The sequence below is a fragment of the Grampus griseus genome, assembly GCF_964374135.1.
Source record: "Grampus griseus genome assembly, chromosome: 19".
Classification (NCBI taxonomy): domain Eukaryota; kingdom Metazoa; phylum Chordata; class Mammalia; order Artiodactyla; family Delphinidae; genus Grampus; species Grampus griseus.
In genome coordinates, this window is record NC_139013.1 from 22,052,978 (window position 1) to 22,070,859 (window position 17,882).

At 36.7% G+C, this 17,882-nt stretch overlaps 1 protein-coding gene across 1 annotated transcript in view; it reads right to left on the reverse strand.

The window, feature by feature from the left end:
- Window positions 1–4,281: 4,281 nt before the first annotated feature.
- VPS35 (VPS35 retromer complex component) overlaps window positions 4,282–17,882 on the reverse strand; it is a 40,502-nt gene continuing 26,901 nt past the window's right edge. Inside the window, exons 8-17 of the mRNA XM_082676175.1 lie at window positions 16,655–16,764; window positions 14,175–14,271; window positions 13,920–14,068; window positions 12,270–12,477; window positions 11,713–11,868; window positions 9,714–9,836; window positions 7,499–7,678; window positions 6,752–6,991; window positions 5,898–6,041; window positions 4,282–5,252 (exon numbers count right to left, since the gene is read on the reverse strand). Coding sequence (XP_082532301.1) covers window positions 5,073–5,252; window positions 5,898–6,041; window positions 6,752–6,991; window positions 7,499–7,678; window positions 9,714–9,836; window positions 11,713–11,868; window positions 12,270–12,477; window positions 13,920–14,068; window positions 14,175–14,271; window positions 16,655–16,764 — 1,587 coding nt within the window. The 3' untranslated portion in view covers window positions 4,282–5,072. The remainder of the gene's footprint in view (window positions 5,253–5,897; window positions 6,042–6,751; window positions 6,992–7,498; window positions 7,679–9,713; window positions 9,837–11,712; window positions 11,869–12,269; window positions 12,478–13,919; window positions 14,069–14,174; window positions 14,272–16,654; window positions 16,765–17,882) is intronic.

Genomic DNA, 17,882 nt, shown 5'->3' on the forward strand with positions numbered 1-17,882 from the left:
GATCAATAGCAGAATAACTGAGGCAGAAGAATGGATAAGTGACCTGGAAGATAAAATAGTGGAAATAACTACTGCAGAGCAGAATAAAGAAAAAAGAAAGAAAAGAACTGAGGACAGTCTCAGAGACCTCTGGGACAACATTAAACGCACCAACATTCAACTTATAGGGGTTCCAGAAGAAGAAGAGAAAAAGAAAGGGACTGAGAAAGTATTTGAAGAGATTATAGTTGAAAACTTCCCTAATATGGGAAAGGAAATAGTTAATCAAGTCCAGGAAGCACAGAGAGTCCCATACAGGATAAATCCGAGGAGAAATACGCCAAGACACATATTAATCAAACTGTCAAAAATTAAATACAAAGGAAACATATTAAAAGCAGCAAGGGAAAAACAACAAATAACACACAAGGGAATCCCCATAAGGTTAACAGCTGATCTTTCAGCAGAAACTCTGCAAGCCAGAAGTGACTGGCAGGACATATTTAAAGTGATGAAGGAGAAAAATCTACAACCAAGATTACTCTACCCAGCAAGGATCTCATTCAGATTTGATGGAGAAATTAAAACCTTTACAGACAAGCAAACGCTGAGAGAGTTCAGCACCACCAAACCAGCTCTACAACAACTGCTAAAGGAACTTCTCTAGGCAAGAAACACAAGGGAAGGAAAAGACCTACAATAACGAACCCAAAACAATTAAGAAAATGGGAATAGGAACATACATATCGATAATTACCTTAAATGTAAATGGACTAAATGCTCCCACCAAAAGACACAGATTGGCTGAATGGATACAAAAACAAGACCCATATATTTGCTGTCTACAAGAGACCCACTTCAAACCTAGAGACACATACATACTGAAAGTAAGGGGATGGAAAAAGATATTTCATGCAAATGGAAACCAAAAGAAAGCTGGGGTAGCAATTTTCATATCAGACAAAGTAGACTTTAAAATAAAGACTATTAGAAGAGACAAAGAAGGACACTACATAATGATCAAGGGATCGATCCAAGAAGAAGATATAACAATTGTAAATATTTATGCACCCAACATAGGAGCACCTCAATACATAAGGCAAATACTAACAGCCATAAAAGGGGAAATCGACAGTGACACATTCATAGTCGGGGACTTTAACACCCCACTTTCACCAATGGACAGATCATCCAAAATGAAAATAAATAAGGAAACACAAGCTTTAAGTGATACATTAAACAAGATGGACTTAATTGATATTTATAGGACATTCCATCCAAAAACAACAGAATACACATTTTTCTCTAGTGCTCATGGAACATTCTCCAGGATAGATCATATCTTGGGTCACAAATCAAGCCTTGGTAAATTTAAGAAAATTGAAATTGTATCAAGTATCTTTTCCGACCACAACGCCATGAGACTAGATATCAATTACAGGAAAAGATCTGTAAAAAATACAAAAACATGGAGGCTAAACAATACACTACTTAATAACGAAGTGATCACTGAAGAAATCAAAGAGGAAATTTAAAAATACCTAGAAACAAATGACAATGGAGACACGATGACCCAAAATCTATGGGATGCAGCAAAAGCAGTTCTAAGAGGGAAGTTTATAGCAATACAATCCTACCTTAAGAAACAGGAAACATCTCGAATAAACAACCTAACCTTGCACCTAAAGCAATTAGAGGAAGAAGAACAAAAAAACCCCAAAGTTAGCAGAAGGAAAAAACTCATAAAAATCAGATCAGAAATAAATGAAAAAGAAATGAAGGAAACAATAGCAAAGATCAATAAAACTAAAAGCTGGTTCTTTGAGAAGACAAACAAAATTGATAAACCATTAGCCAGACTCATCAAGAAAAAAAGGGAGAAGACTCAAATCAACAGAATTAGAAATGAAAAAGGAGAAGAAATTGCAAGAGCTAACATCTATGTCTTCTTCCTGATCTTAGGGAGAAAGCATCCATTCTTCTACCATTAAGTATAATGTTACTTGTGGATTTTTCCTGACTTTATCAGGCTGAGGAAGTTGCCTTCTATTCCTATTTTACTGAGTGTTTATTAAGAAGGGGTGTTGAACTTTATCAAATGCTTTTCTTATGTCTCTTGAGATAATCATGTGGCTTTTGTCCTTTATTCTATTGAAGTGGTGTATTACATTAATGATTTTTAAATATTAAACCAATCTTGCATCCCTGGGATAAACCTCACTTGGCCATGGTGTTATCCATGTTATGTACTGCTGGATTCAATTTGCTAGTATTTTGTTGAGGATCTTTGCATCCATATTTATAAGACATTTTCTGTAGGTTTCTTTTCTTGTGATGCCTTTGTCTGGTTTTGATATCAAAGTAATACTGAATAGTCTCCTGCATTTTTCCTATATAAGATTTATCAGAATTTACACTTCTCTGTTATTCCTTTCTCCCTTTTAAACAGTAGCTCCATGAGGGCAAGAAACATGTTTGCTTTCTTATCACTAACTCCTAGTGCATTGCTCAGTATCTGGCACATAATCAGTGCACAATAAACGTTTGTAGCATTCATCAATAAGCAAATCAGGACATGAGTATTGTGAAATAAAATTCATATCTTATAGCAAGACAAGAAAAAATTTACATATAATATTTTCCTGCCCTTTGGCCTCCTCACTCTCTCCTACTGCGCATTGTGTATCTGCATTATGCATTGACTAAACCTCCCTCCTTGGCAGAAATACATGCTCAACCATAAAGAGCAACATTCTCCTAGAATCAACAAGACAACTCCTTAAAAGATAACATTCCAGGACTTGCCTGGTGGCACAGTGGTTAAGAATCTGCCTGCCAATGCAGGGGAAACGGGTTTGATCCCTGGTCCAGGAAGATCCCACATGGGCCCCCTACATTTTGCTCATGATCCTCTGAACTGCCTGTCATGGGATTGATGTCCACTACTCTATGAGATGTCCTTCTGGCTCCGGTAGCTGATTTCAGCTAACTATTCTGTACCGACTTGCTCTAACACTTGAGTTTCCGAAAAGCATTCATTAAATTGCTGTGCCCTGGGAAAGCCAAGATCCACTGTCATATAGTACACATGACAGAAATGCCTCCTGTACTGGATTGCCTAAGCCCCTATACTCCACAAAGGATAGACAGTCACAAACACTTCTCTAGGACACTGTCACCCCCTTCTTAGTGTTTGCCACAAGGAAACGTGAGAACCATCTAAGAAACAAATGAAATAAGTTATTCCAAGTACTGTTAAAATGTTGTCTATGGGGACTTCCCTGGTAGCATAGTGGTTGGGAATCCGCCTGCCAATGCAGGGCACATAGGTTCAATCCCTGGTCCGGGAAGATTCCCACATGCTGCGGAGTAACTAAGCCCCTGTGCCACAACTGAGCCCAAGTGCTGCAAACACTAGGCCTGTGCGCCTGGAGCCTGTGCTCCGCAACAAAGAGAGGCCACCGCAATAAGCCCGCGCACCGCAGCGAGGAATGGCCCCCGCTCGCAGCAACTAGGGAGGGCCCGTGAGCAGCAGCGAAGATCCAACACAGCCATAAATAAATAAATAAAATTTATTTAAGAAAAAAACGTCTATGGAATTTCCATCTAGGGCATTGTTATTCAAAGTGTGGTCCCTGGACTGGCAATATGTTGTGTGGGGGGGGGGGGGTACCTGGGGGTTTATTCGAAATATACACTCTTGGTCCCCACCCCGGACCTGGTGAATTCCAGAATCTGCATTTTACCAAGACCCTCATGTGATTTGTATGTTTGATAAAGCTTGAAAATCATTGGTCCAGGGGATGTGTAGGAAGGTAAAAATAGTTGACAAAAAGCGTTTTGTAACACCCATCTCCTGTGGATGTATCCTATTTAAGGCTTAAAATCATTGTGGCTCAAGCTTATGTAATTTTACCAAATTTGCACACACTATCCTATCAATCCATTTTATTCCCAGCTAAACTCCCAAATTGCTGATCCAGAGAACTGTGAGATAAATGTCTGTTTTAAGACACTGAGTTTTGGGATAATTTGTCACACAATAGGTAACTAATATAGGTGGGAGGCTTTTGGGAGTTTATGTGGAGGTATCATTCCTAGGAAAGAAGAGTAAGGCTGAAGAAAGCAAATGAGTAAATATGACTAAAAGAGTAGATGGTGTCCTGCTCAATAAGTGTTTAAAACAAGTGAACAGTTGAACAAGTGAGTGTTGTGAATGTTGAGAATATACAATAAACTCCATATATATTCTACTAGTTCCTTTTATGAATTAAGGTAGTGTGAAAGGAAGAAGGTCCAAAATTGTTAATAGCAACTTTTATTGTTTCACTGGTGAAAAAAAAAAAATCATAATTGTATGATGCATTTCCCCCTAAATTTACAACAATGAAGGTTATACATAAATTATATAGATCACAAATTTTCTATTTTATACTATTTAGAACAAAATTATTTTGATAAATATGTCCAGAGGACAACCTAAGTTCTTAATGGATGGCTGAGTCCAAATATGCAAAATATAGCTTCTGGTTTAGACCATGGTGCTTTAAAATTCTCAAACATGCATTAATATACTCTAATTTTAGGGAAAATATTACACATGGCCTTATCTTGCATTTCAGGAGAAGCCCAAGCTGAATTTCACAAACAGTATTCCTTTCCTCTAAATTAATCTCAGAACAGAGAGACAGACACTTTCTGGTTAGTACTCGCAAGTAATGAAGGAAATTACACACTCAACAATGAAACAAAACAGAAAAAAAGGAAGGAGAGCTTCATTAGTCACAGAGATAAGTGGGGTTTTTTTGGCTTTTTTTGTTTGTTTTTTTTTAAACAGATCGCAGGAATTTAAAATAGCAGATCAATCATGCTACTTAGGGTGATCAGACAGACCTGAACACTTATGAAGTGAATAATTTTATTAAGGTCTTGAAGGTGAGTGTCTGGAGGTACTGGGTAAAACACACCACAGGTAAGAAATGGGAAACCTACCTCAGCATTTCTGAAAGGCACAATCTATGGAAGGGAAGCCTAGTATAATAAAACCCTTACTGGATGTACATGGAAAGGAGGATGGTGAGCCTGGCTCCTTTCTAAAGGATGAGACCCTCGTAAATTGGCCCCTCAGATTCCGGTGATTCCCGCCTCAAGCGCAAATGCTCCAGTGTGTTATGAAAATGTTTGTTAATCTGCTCTGTTTCTTCACTGGACTCAAGATTTGGGAGGTCTTCTCGAATCTTTTGGATAAGCTGATTCAAAACCTGAATCGTGACCTACAAAAGAACAATTTTACCATCAAGCATGTACCACACACACACAAAAAATAACGTAATTTAATAAAAATGTTTTGAGGAGCTTGTGTTACTCTCAGCAGTTACCAGATTATGAAAACAAAGAAAAAAAAAAAAAAAAAGAGATGAGAACATGATTCCTGGTTTGAGCAACAATTATTGGACATTCATCCAAAACAACAACTGAAAAAAAAAAAAAAAACTTAATGGAAATACAGAAAATCATAAACCAGTAAAAGAACAAAAGCAAAATTTTATTTAACCTACAAATATTGATCCATCCTTTATTTGGGAATTATTCTACACTTTTATGGGATGACAAATCAGCCTACTATTCAGCATTTGTAAATTATTTTTTATTTTTTAAACAGGGAGTGACTATTTTATAAAATATTCATAAACAAAAGAGATAAGAATTTTCTTGCACATAATAAGCTCTTCTGTAAGATGCATCTATATAGACAGAGAAGAATTTTAGAGAATGAAAGAGACCACTAGGTAGATTCTCCAAACTCTGACCCTTGTAAACAAAAAAGAAAAGTATCAGGATGATAAACTTTTGTATGTATCAAATCTAAGAGTAGGAAAGGAAAATAGTTCACTAACAGCAATTTATTATTCACTTACCGCATCATTTTCCTTTTCATAAAAATAGATATATCTGTTCAGAATTTCTATAAAAAGTTGCACTTGTAAAGAGGGGTCCATGCACTGATTTGCTATTTTTAGAGCTTTCTTTAGGCATTCCATTACCCTCTTGCCTCCGTGAAGCTAGAATAAAGGGAGTGAGGGGAGTATTAAAGAGATTAATGAATCACAAATGTCCCATTTCACACAAAGAAATAAACACACTACAGTGGCTCTTTCATATTTTAAAAGGACAAAACCAATTTAAATCCTCTTCATTTTTTAAAGTACACAGCTATATTTTTTTTAATTTTTTTATTTTATTTTTTTTTTGCGGTACGCGGGCCTCCCACTGTTGTGGCCTCTCCCGTTGCGGAGCACAGGCTCCGGACGCACAGGATCAGCGGCCATGGCTCACGGGCCCAGCTGCTCCACGGCATGTGGGATCTTCCCGGACCGGGGCACGAACCCATGTCCCCTGCATCGGCAGGTGGACTCTCAACCACTGCACCACCAGGGAAGCCCACAAAGCTATATTTTAAAACAAATATATTATTTGTTTTATATATTTATATGTTAAATGTTTTATATTTATGTGTTTTGTATATTTTTTAAAGATAGTGGTACAAACTTGCTATGTTACAAAATCCTCAAAGTGGAGGCTTCACCACAGGATGTAACTCTATATGTTACTGTCCATTTCGTTTCTTTTAACAAAACAAAGCAATATTCTTTGTCAGGTTTCCAAGCACTGCACATGTTTCACCTCCAAGGCAAAAGGCCCCAGCAGCCGTTCCCTATCAATGATCCCCTCTCCTCTAACACTGTTGGTTAGGAATGACCTCCCACCTTACCTCCTCCCCATTTTTGTCTGTGTTTCTGCCAGACCAGAAGAGATGTGCACAGGTGCTCACAGCTCGGCCCTGATCAGGTTTCTTCAGAAGTTTGGATGCAGCAAGAGCACACTGAGTCCTCAAGGGTTCATGATTTTCTTCACTGAAGCACTTCATCCTCTCAAAAGTACCAATGATCAAGGTGATGGCGGCCAGCTGTGCTTTGGAATCACTGATTTCATCTTCATACAAAGAAAATGCCTGGTACACACAAAGCAGAAGTGACCTTTAGGGACCAACCATCTACTAGAGCATTTTCCAAAGTATTTCCCATCAAAGCCCCATCCTGTGAGTCATTCAGATCAGAATATGGTTCAGATCAGAATACGCAGTGCCCTCGCTTGGAGAGGCACAAGACAAAGATGCTGACAAGTTGCAACAAAGAAACTTGTTTTAACTTTTGTTTAATCCAGGGTTCCCAAAATGAATAACAAAGGAATTTTTTTCCCCCATGAAACAGTTTTTACCATAACCCACTGGAAAATCTTCAATCTCATTAGCACCCAATAACTGATCAATTTTCCTGCTCCAAACCAGTCAATAAAACTATAGTGTTAAGAAGCATAGTATTTCCCATCAAGATGGTGAGAAAGGGGTAGTTATAAATTCAGTGAAGAGTAAATCCACGTGCACCACCACCATTAACTACAGACAGGTGACTGAACAGAGCAAACGGATTAAACATCCCAGAAAGAGAGCAGATCACACCTGGGACATAAATTCATATGCTACTGTTTCATGATTTTCAAAACCAATTTCTCCAGCAGCTAGAGCGCCCTGAAGAAAAAGTCTTAAGGGTAATTCTGCCAGCTCTGCTTTGATCAAAGCACTGATAGTCTGGTGAGCAAATGAAAAAATCTTCTGGCATTTCTTTTCCCATTTGTCATCCTAAAACAAAAAAAAATAGTTCAAATTACTTTAAGTTCAAGATTAACTTGCTTAAGAATATTCATTTTATATAAAATGTCTATAGAACAAACAGGAAAAGTGTTAAAATTGAGTTCACAGTTTTCCTGCTATCTTCTGTCTCATCTGTGGAGTACACAAGGAAATCAAGCAGGATGTCTTCTCAAAACATCCATTTGAAGTCACTGGCTTTGCAATTTTTATATACTTGGTATTGTTTTTTTTGCATCAGAAAAAGCAACATATTCCCAAATTGGACAGAATTAGGAAAATACACAAAAGAATTTTTTAAAAATTAAAACCATCCCTAAATCTACCACCCAGCAATAATCACTGATAACATTCTAATGTTAATGTCTTCCTTTCTTTTTTCTATGCAAATATAATGTAACTGGGATCCTCTGTGTATCGTTTTCTACTTTAAAGTACTTACTGAAGAATTAAATTGGGCTCATGCTGCATGTAATTTGTATTCAACTTCTTTTCTTTCACTTATTTTGTCATAATTTTCCTCATGATACTAAAGTTATTTAAAATCATTTTAATCACTAGAAAATATTCCACAAACTGGATATAGCATAATTTACTTAACTACTTCCTTTTGGAAATAAATGTAATATAACAAATGGTCTGTAAACACAAAGCTTTATTGAATCCCTAATTTTTTCTTTAGTGTAAATTTAGAAGTGGAAATACTGGGTTTTTTAAGGCTCTAGTTACACACTGCCAGAGTTTTCTAGAAAGACTGTAGTAATTCACATTCCCACCATTACTAGATGAGAATGAATTCTCATCACACCACGGCTATTGCTGAACCTTATTTTTCTTTTTTCTTTACCAGTTAGATTTCTAAAAAGGTTCACTGTTACAATTAGTAGTGAGGTTAAATATTTTATCCACATTTGACCATCCAAATTTCTTATTAATGCAATTGATTCTTTTCACTTTTAAGAGAGGATAATAGTCACAGACTTTTACAAGGACTAAATGCAATAATCCAAGTTTATACTCCTTGGCACAGTGTACGGCACATAGTAAGTAAATGCTCGTTGCTTTTTTTATTGTTACATTCACAAACATCTATCCATAAAATACTGGGAAAAAGGAACTATGAGAGGCTGGCCTCATAAAAACTGGCCAAAGGCATGCTATGTCATACTGGTAAGTCTACTGAATATACCTTGTTTCTCCATTATTAGAAAATAAAGTTTATGGTGTTTGTTCCTTAATATAAACCTGATTGTCCAACTTTCAGGTACATTAGGTTAGGGTTTTTTTTTTTTTTGCTGCGCCGTGAGGCTTGTGGGATTTTAGTTCCCCAATCAGGGATGCAACCTGGGCCCTCGGCAGTGAAAGCAGAGTCCTAACCACTGGATGGCCAGGGAACTCCCAGATTAGGATATTTTCTACACCACTGAAGACTTAGCCATAATCCTGTTTGTAAAAGGACTAAGCTCATTAAAAAATGTACACAACTCATAAAATTATTCAATTACAGGCTTTTAGAGAGCAGCAATTATGCAATGCTGGGCCCTTTCATTAGGCAAAGCTTAACATGAATTAGATCTTACTTGTTATGTACTGCAACCTCTGAATAAGATTATTATATCACTTCAGAATTAGTACTTCATAAAGACTCCCAAGAAAATAAAATCGTTCTTGAGAAACTAAAGCATTCTGAGCCATTTTGTAATAAACTTATAGATGTCTCACAAGTGATCTTTAGACACAGGAAAAACTTCTAACATAAATTTAAACTGTTTTAATCTTTCATTTCTAAGTGTTTTTTATGTGATTCCTCAACTAGTATGTAATCTTATCTACCAACATCACTATTGTCAATAGTGATACTTAAGTATAACACAGGATGAGTAATGAATTGAGAGTTATTGAAACTGGGATTTTATTACACCATTATCTATTTGTATATGTTTGAAATTTTCTATAGTGATAAACTAAAACACATACACAGAGGAAAAAGGGGAAAAATTAGTGACATACTTAAAAGTAAACCCACCACTTTAGAATTCTCTTTGTAGCGAAAAGCCAGCTGGTAAGCTGCAAATACCAAAGGTGGCAGTGTGAAGCGAATCCGCTGATTTCCACCAGCTCCAAAATGTTTTCGTGCTGTGTTTAAAATCTGACCAAAACAAACAAAACCCATTAATCTTTTCTGTAATTATAGAAACTGTAATTAATCACTTATAAAATTAAACAGGAGCTCTAATCATCATGATTGCTACCATTTTTTGAATATGTATGATATACCAGACTTCATGGTATACTTTTACATTTCTTATCTTGCCGAGTCATCACAATCACCCTAGAGACAAATACTAAACCCATTTCACAAATGGGGAAGACTGAGGTTCAGAGAGGTTGTATAACTTGCCCAAAGTTACATAGCTAGTCAGGGGCAGATATAAATACATGTTCATACACACATGTGAGAAGTATACTGTGTTGATAAAGAGCACAGGCTCTGAAGACAGATACAGTTAAAAGTAGATTCTAACACTTACTATCTGTGTGACCCTGGGCACATTAATATTTACCTTCTCTTAGCTGTAAGTTTCATTTGAAAAATGGGGCAGTATATTTCTCTTAGGGTTGCTGGGAAGATCAAGTAATAGATGTAAAGTGTTACCAGTACTAACACAAGGTATGTACTCAAAATATTGACTATTATTATGATACAAAAAATATGCATATTGCTGGTATATCACACCTCCTACTTCAGAAAAACATTAAGACCATTTAAGTCAAGGGAAATGGTAACACACTTTAAAAAAGAGCCATTAGTAAACAAATGTCTGGTTGTTTCAGAAAAAAAACCACAAGAATTCATGAAATAACTTAATATGTGTGTCACAGTGTGTGACATATTCAGGTTTTGTAAATTTCTCTGACAGTCATAGATGGATAGGAAGAGAATGCATTCCCCCTTGGGGAAGTCACAGCTAATGATCCTCACCTTAAAGGTGTTTCTGTACATGGCATAACCAACTGGCCACAGGTGGAAAGCATACTTCCTAACTACTACATTTGGTATACAACAAAAAATGAAAACACACATAGGCCATGTGACACAGAAACATAAGGGAATCAGTTAAAACATCTGAACAATGGAGCCAGCCACTAGGTATAGATCACACACAGTGCACAGATTATCTGACACTAAGCCAAGTTGAAGACTGTCACACTACCAACAGAAATCAGCTTCTTTTTCACAATGGCTATGAAGAAGTACTAGAGTGTCAACTATGACAAAGTCAACACAGGAAGAAAGTCAGGACTCATCCTCAAATAAAGGTGTTCTTCATTACTAACACTTAGCCTCATGCATCCAACAATGGTTAAACTACTTTGCCCAAACGATAATTAGGCAGCCATATGTGCTACCTTTCATAAACATAAATTGTCCAGTATCAGTCACCAATACTCCTACTCAGGCAACATGTTTTATTCATTTCACAAAGGTTTATTGAGGACTAAGGACAAAGAAAGGGAGAATCTCATCTGATTGTTTTTTTCCAGGAAAAGGGGGTTAAGAAAAAGGCAATTTTAATTTTAAAGTCTTCACACATTTTCCATGTGGCAAACACAAACAACTTCTATTTGCAAACCTTGGAAACATATACACAGTTGAATATAAGGATTTTACTCATACTTTAAAAGTTTATTATGAAAAACAAATGAACAATTCTACAAGTAACACACAGTTCAAAAAGAAAATGAACATGGACTGATTATAGGACACCCAACTAAAGGAAGATAGGTTTTTCTACAATTCTTAAGAAGTCTTCAAAAGAAATGACAGCAACCAACTTGTTCTTCATAAGCTCCAGAAGTTTACAAACAATTATGCATTTAATCATAAAGTTCAGTTAATCTCTTATTCAGTTTCAATTCTTTCAAAACCTTTTAATACCACAAGCTGGATTAGACCATTTGAGACACATCTACACGACTTCATTAGAAGTTGTTGAAGGGGTATAGTAAGAGTTAACTCATACCAAGTACTGCTGATCAGGGTCCTCAGACCGTAGAAGATGAATGAATCTGCCCACAAGGCTCTGCTCATCAGCAAAGTCCTCTGGGTCAGGGTCTTCTACAGGTTGATCTGGCTGATCCTGAATCAACGTTGATACCAAATTCATTATGGAATCCACCTGTATCATGGGAGACAGAAACCCACTGGGGTGAAACAATCAGCATATAATGCCACTGACAAAAGCATTTCTAGTTGTGTAAAGTAGTTACGAAATAGTATTCCAACATAATTCCTTCTTCTGTATGAAAGTATATGCATGTTGGTACACATATAAACATTTAGAAAGAGACGCACCAAATGTTAATCAATAGTTAATCAATGGACCTCTCTTCCTGGTGGGATTATAGTTATTTTATAATTTCTTCTTTATACATTATCTCATTTATATAATGAATAAGCTACTTGTAACTTTTTTTAGTAAATTACCCTCCCCGCCCATCTCATGTGTTTGTCTCAAGGTCTAAAACCATAACTACATTGTCTCTGTTTTTCTAATAAAGCATGTGGGTATTCTCTTACCTGGTCTTGAGAGACAATTTCTGTGTTATAATCCAGAACATTACTAAGCACATAACAACTCATGCTTTTTCTGGATTCATAGTCAAAGTACTCAAAGAGTGGGTGAAAATGTTTTAATTTCAAGACTGTTAAAATATTGTTGTAAGTGTCAACAGGTATCTTCAGAAGTCTGGTGAGCTCCTTTGAAACTGCACTACTGGTAGCAATACTGCAAAAAGAAAAACAGCAGCCCTTTAGTGAATGAAATTAACTTCTTATATACACAAACAGCACTTGATTCACAAAAACTTGAAATTTTTCATTTATAATATTAAAGGAAATGGGTCAAGTGAATCACACCATCCCAAAACACTCCAATGACTTCCAAGAGAGGTTTATCAGATGTCTTTCTAAACACATTTATTCATCTATTAATGTCCTATTGATACAATAAGTTATGCTAGTCTCCAATTCATAAACAGGTTGTATACCTGGAGTTAAAATGCCTGTCTAGAATGTGGTATTTCTAAGGGAAGTATTTTAAGTGGTAGTTAGGTTTCTAGGGCAGCCAATAAGTACGGGATATTCGGGGTGACAAAGCCATGCAAAAATAGCAATTCAACAAAATAGAAAAATACATAAATTATTTCTTCTGCATCAGATGTTGATGACTAAGGAAAAGCAGGATGAAATTAGGAACATTCCGTGGGGGCTGAAGAATATCCAGGCATTTATAAGACCTTTAGAGGTTGGGATTTCTAATTTTTTATCTTGTCTAATTTTACTTTAAAACTCACTTAGTGGGGGAAGATATAGATACATCACTTATTCAAGATCTGGAATGTTTTTCAGTTCACAAAAAATGGGAGTGACAAAAAGAAAAAGGAGGAATAAAAAGAGGTAAAAGGAAAAGAAATCTTCCAGATGTTAACTAAACCACTGGAGGAGAGATGGAAAGCGGAAAGATTACATGAGTATATATAGGGACCTATATATATAGGGCAAGGAGGGGCAAGGAGGGGTCTAGATTGGGCAAGGAGGGGTATAGGGCAAGGAGGGTCCTAAATTGACCGCATGTTCAGAAGCAGTGAAGGATGGGACAGTAAGAGGACTGCTGGGAAAACAAAAAGGGATCAGAACTGCCCACAGTGGCCACTAGAGGATGCAACAGGTCCAGGACAGCATAGTTGAAGAAGATGCAAGTAGACAACAGAATATTATACTATCCTTGATGGTATCAAAATCAAAGCTCAAAATAGAGAAAAATTTAAACCAATTAATTTCTACACCTTAAATACATACATGCCTCCCTAATTTTTTCACATCTTACTCATCTGTAGGAAACCACTTCTCATGGAAATACTGCTTGATATAAATAGTTTCCTTACCAGTTTAAAAACTAACTCACCCATATATACAAAGGGGTCTGAATTGGAGACACTGGTCCCTGAAGACTGCTATGGTCTATGAGTGCCACTACTTGATCAATGTACACAGCCAAGCAGTTGGTTGCCACTTTCTGCCCTGATTAGTACCAAGCATGTCGATCTAACAAATACTTAAAACAAGATGAACGCTAACATTTCAAAAAGGAATTGCGAAAGAAAAATAAATCTGGGACAAAAAAGTGCTTTACAAAGGTTTTTACAAAAATGTTTAACTTTGACTTACTGTTCGAGGTTGAGCTTATTAAATATCTCCACTGTTGTTTCTAGAACTTTATCAACATAGTCCACACGATCAGGATAACACTTCATAGCGAGATTAATGAGAGAGACTTGTAAAGATACAACGTCCTCCGAAGGCATGTCTTGTCTCGACTGGAATGTTCAGAAAACCATGGAATTTATTTTAAACAATTAGAAGAGGAACTACCACCTGAGAAGTTTGAAAGTTTTGAGAACTTAGCAACAAAGCCATACAAACCTGTATTACTGTAGCCACCTGCTGTGAAAATATGTCAAAAAGTTTAATATCTGTTGGAATTCCAGGTCCATCTTCACGGTGAGCAAATAAAGCTAATCTAAAAAAGAAAATAATCTTTATTTAAAAGGATATAGGGATCTGGGTAGTGGGATCATGGATGACATTTTATTCTTTATGCTGTTCTGTATTTTCTCCAAGTGTATTTCTCCTAGAACCTTTCTCCTAAAAAGATTTTTAAGAAGGACAGGGAACGTAGCTGACCATTCCCTCAATTCATTTTTAATGAAACAGTTTTACCAATGATGCCTTATTTCACTGTATTCTTACCATACACAACAAATTTTCGACAGGCCAATTCTGCCAAATTAATTAAGTAGATATGGATAGAAATGTATTAAAGGTGATAAACGTATTCAACAGCCATGATTAGAAAAAATAATCTTTTAAATATAAAAAGCACCTAGACTCTTTTAAGACACTGCATTTTTACTACTGAAAAGTTTAAAACACAACGAATTCTAAAAGTAGTAAAGTTAACTTCTATTTACCACATCTTAAACTATACAAAATAATGTCTGTTCCATTATCACTAAGTGTTTATCATGGTTACAACTAGACGCACATTTTGTTATGCACAGAAGAACCACTACTGACAGAAACAGTTAAGTGACAATACACCCAACATAGGAAAATCCAGTTATTAGCTTCCATTAAGAGTATGCCCAAATAGAGGACTTTACTGGTGGTCCAGTGGTAAAGAATCCACCTAACAGTGCAGGGGATGCGGGTGGGATCCCTGGTTGGGGAACTAAGATCCCAAATGCTGCGGGGGAATTAAGCCTCCAGGCCACAACTACTGAACTCACACACCTCAACTAGAGAGCCTGTGTGCCGCAAACTACAGAGCTCATGCGCCTTGGAGCCCACATGCCACAACAAGAGAGAGAAAACCCGTGTACCACAACTAGAAAGAAGCCTGTGTGCCACAACAAATGATCCCGCATGCCTCAATGAAAATCCCACATGCCGCAACTAACACATAGTGCAGGCAAAAAATAAAATAAATTAATAAAAAAAGAGAAATGCTTTAAAAAAGAAAAAAAAAAGAGCATGGCCAAGTAACTTATAATTCTTAATGTCCAGGACTGACAAGATAATTTGAAGAATTCTGCTATATAAATTCTCAGACTTTAAAACTAATAACTTAGATATTTAAAATATAATAAAACGTATTTGCAGAAATAAATCTACACTTGGGTTTCTGGTTTCATAATGTCAATGAGTGTATGCTCACAAGTAGGACACATACTATGTACTAGCACCCAGCATGCACTCATTAAAGCTATTATTAAAGGCCAAGTTTTATACTTTTAACAAAGACCAAGGGCTAAAGAAGTCAAACTTAAAGAGGATTTACTAACATTTTTAATACTTGAAAATTCTTCTTTAAAAACATGTGATGATGCAGTGATTACCTGAACGTCCTTTTTTTTGGTTTTTTGCAGTACACGGGCCTCTCACTGTTGTGGCCTCTCCCGTTGTGGAGCACAGGCTCCGGACACACAGGCTCAGCGGCCATGGCTCACGGGCCCAGCCGCTCCACGGCATGTGGGATCCTCCCGGACCGGGGCACAAACCCGTGTCCCCTGCATCGGCAGGCGGACTCTCAACCACTGCGTCACCAGGGAAGCCCTACCTGAACATTCTTAATCATCTATATTTATGGCTACTTGATAAAGAAGACTCCAGATCAAACTGGTTCCCACTGAAAGATAACTTTCTTTTTTTTTTAATTAATTAATTAATTTATTTTTGGCTGTGTTGGGTCTTCATTGCTGCACGCGGGCTTTCTTTAGTTGCGGCGAGCAGGGGCCATTCTTCGTTGTGGTGTGCGGGCTTCTCATTGTGGTGGCTTCTCTTGTTGCGGAGCACGGGCTCTAGGCACATGGGATTCAGTAGTTGTGGCACGTGGGCCCAGTAGTTGTGTCTCACAGGCTCTAGAGCACAGGCTCAGTAGTTGTGGTGCACAGGTTTAGTTGCTCCATGGCACGTGGGATCTTCCTGGACTAGTGATCAAACCTGTGTCCCCTGCATTGGCAGGCGGATTCTTAACCACTGTGCCACCAGGGAAGCCCAAGATACTTTCATCGTGGTAAAAGCAAGTTTTGCTCTTCAGTGATCTTTGGATTTATAAAATTTGGATTTATGACTAACATCTTAGGTCTATATAATGTCTTTAAATGCCAATTAAATGCATAGATTAAAATACATTACCTTCATGACCCCTGTACAATTAAGAGCTAAACTTATTTCATGCGTAAGCTAGACAAGCACTTAGTAAGTACTCAGACTTACAGAACTAGTGTAACTACATCAAAAATATTAATAAAGATGGAACAGAAAAAAAGAATTCACAAAAATGTTTTAAATTCATTATTCCCAAGTCGGAACATCTGCCCTCCAGTGTTGGAAATTCTTACCTATCAATTAAAGCAATGATTATGTTTTTCACATTTACATTTTGGTGTAACTCAGCACAGGCCCGAAGAAAAGGATTCAAAGTTTGAAGGTGGAATTCGTCAGGGAAAACCTGAAAATCAAATAATACTCAATTATTATTAAAACCAAATAGTAAAGATCAATTAGAAAAAGCATTTCACACAATATTCTGGACTTAGTATTTAAAGTTCATATTTGTGGGGAAAAAAATCATTTTAATCTTATAAAACCAAATTCAAATACATCACTTTTAAGCCTCTCTAAACATAACCCCAGAAAGAAATATTCTATTAACCAAAGTACATCTACAAGTTTTTTTCCAGGTTTATATTTATTTATCTATTTAATGCTCCTGTTATAAGGATCTCTGTTAGTCCCATTTCAAGGTAAGAAAAATGAGACTCAGTAATGCCAAAAAATGACAAACCAAAATATCAAAATTTTAAGTTAAGGAAGATCAGTATTTTTCCTTTGCATCAGCTTCCAGTATGGCCCATCTGGCAGTGTTAACAACTCTGTCTTTATTTTATTTCCCTTTTTTCTTTTTTTAATTGGGGTATAGTTGTTTTACACTGTTGTGTTAGTTTCTACTGTACAGCGAACTAAAGCTCCCTGTGCTATACAGCAGGTTCTTATTAGTTATCTATTTTATACACATTAGTGTATGTATGTCAGTCCCAATCTCCCAATTCATCCCACCACCACAACCCCACACCCCCGCTTCCCCCACTTAGTGTCCATACATTTGTTCTCTACATCTGTGTCTCCGTTTCTGCCTTGCAAACCAGTTCATCTGTACCATTTTTCTAGATTACACATATATGCATTAATAGACAGTATTTGTTTTTCTCTTTCTGACTTACTTCATTCTGTATGACAGTTTCTAGGTCCATCCACGTCTCTACAAATGACCCAATTTCATTCCTTTTTACGGCTGAGTAATATTCCATTGTATATATGTACCACATCTTTATTCATTCATCTGTCGATGGGAATTTAGGTTGCTTCCATGACCTGGCTATCGTAAATAGTGTGCAATGAACATTTGGGTGCATGTGTCTTTTTGAATTATGGTTTTCTCTGGGTATATGCCAGTAGTGGTATTGCTGGGTCATATGGTAATTCTATTTTTAGCTTTTTAAGGAACTTCCATATTGTTCTCCATAGTGGCTATATCAATTTACATTCCCACCAACAGTGCAGGAGGGT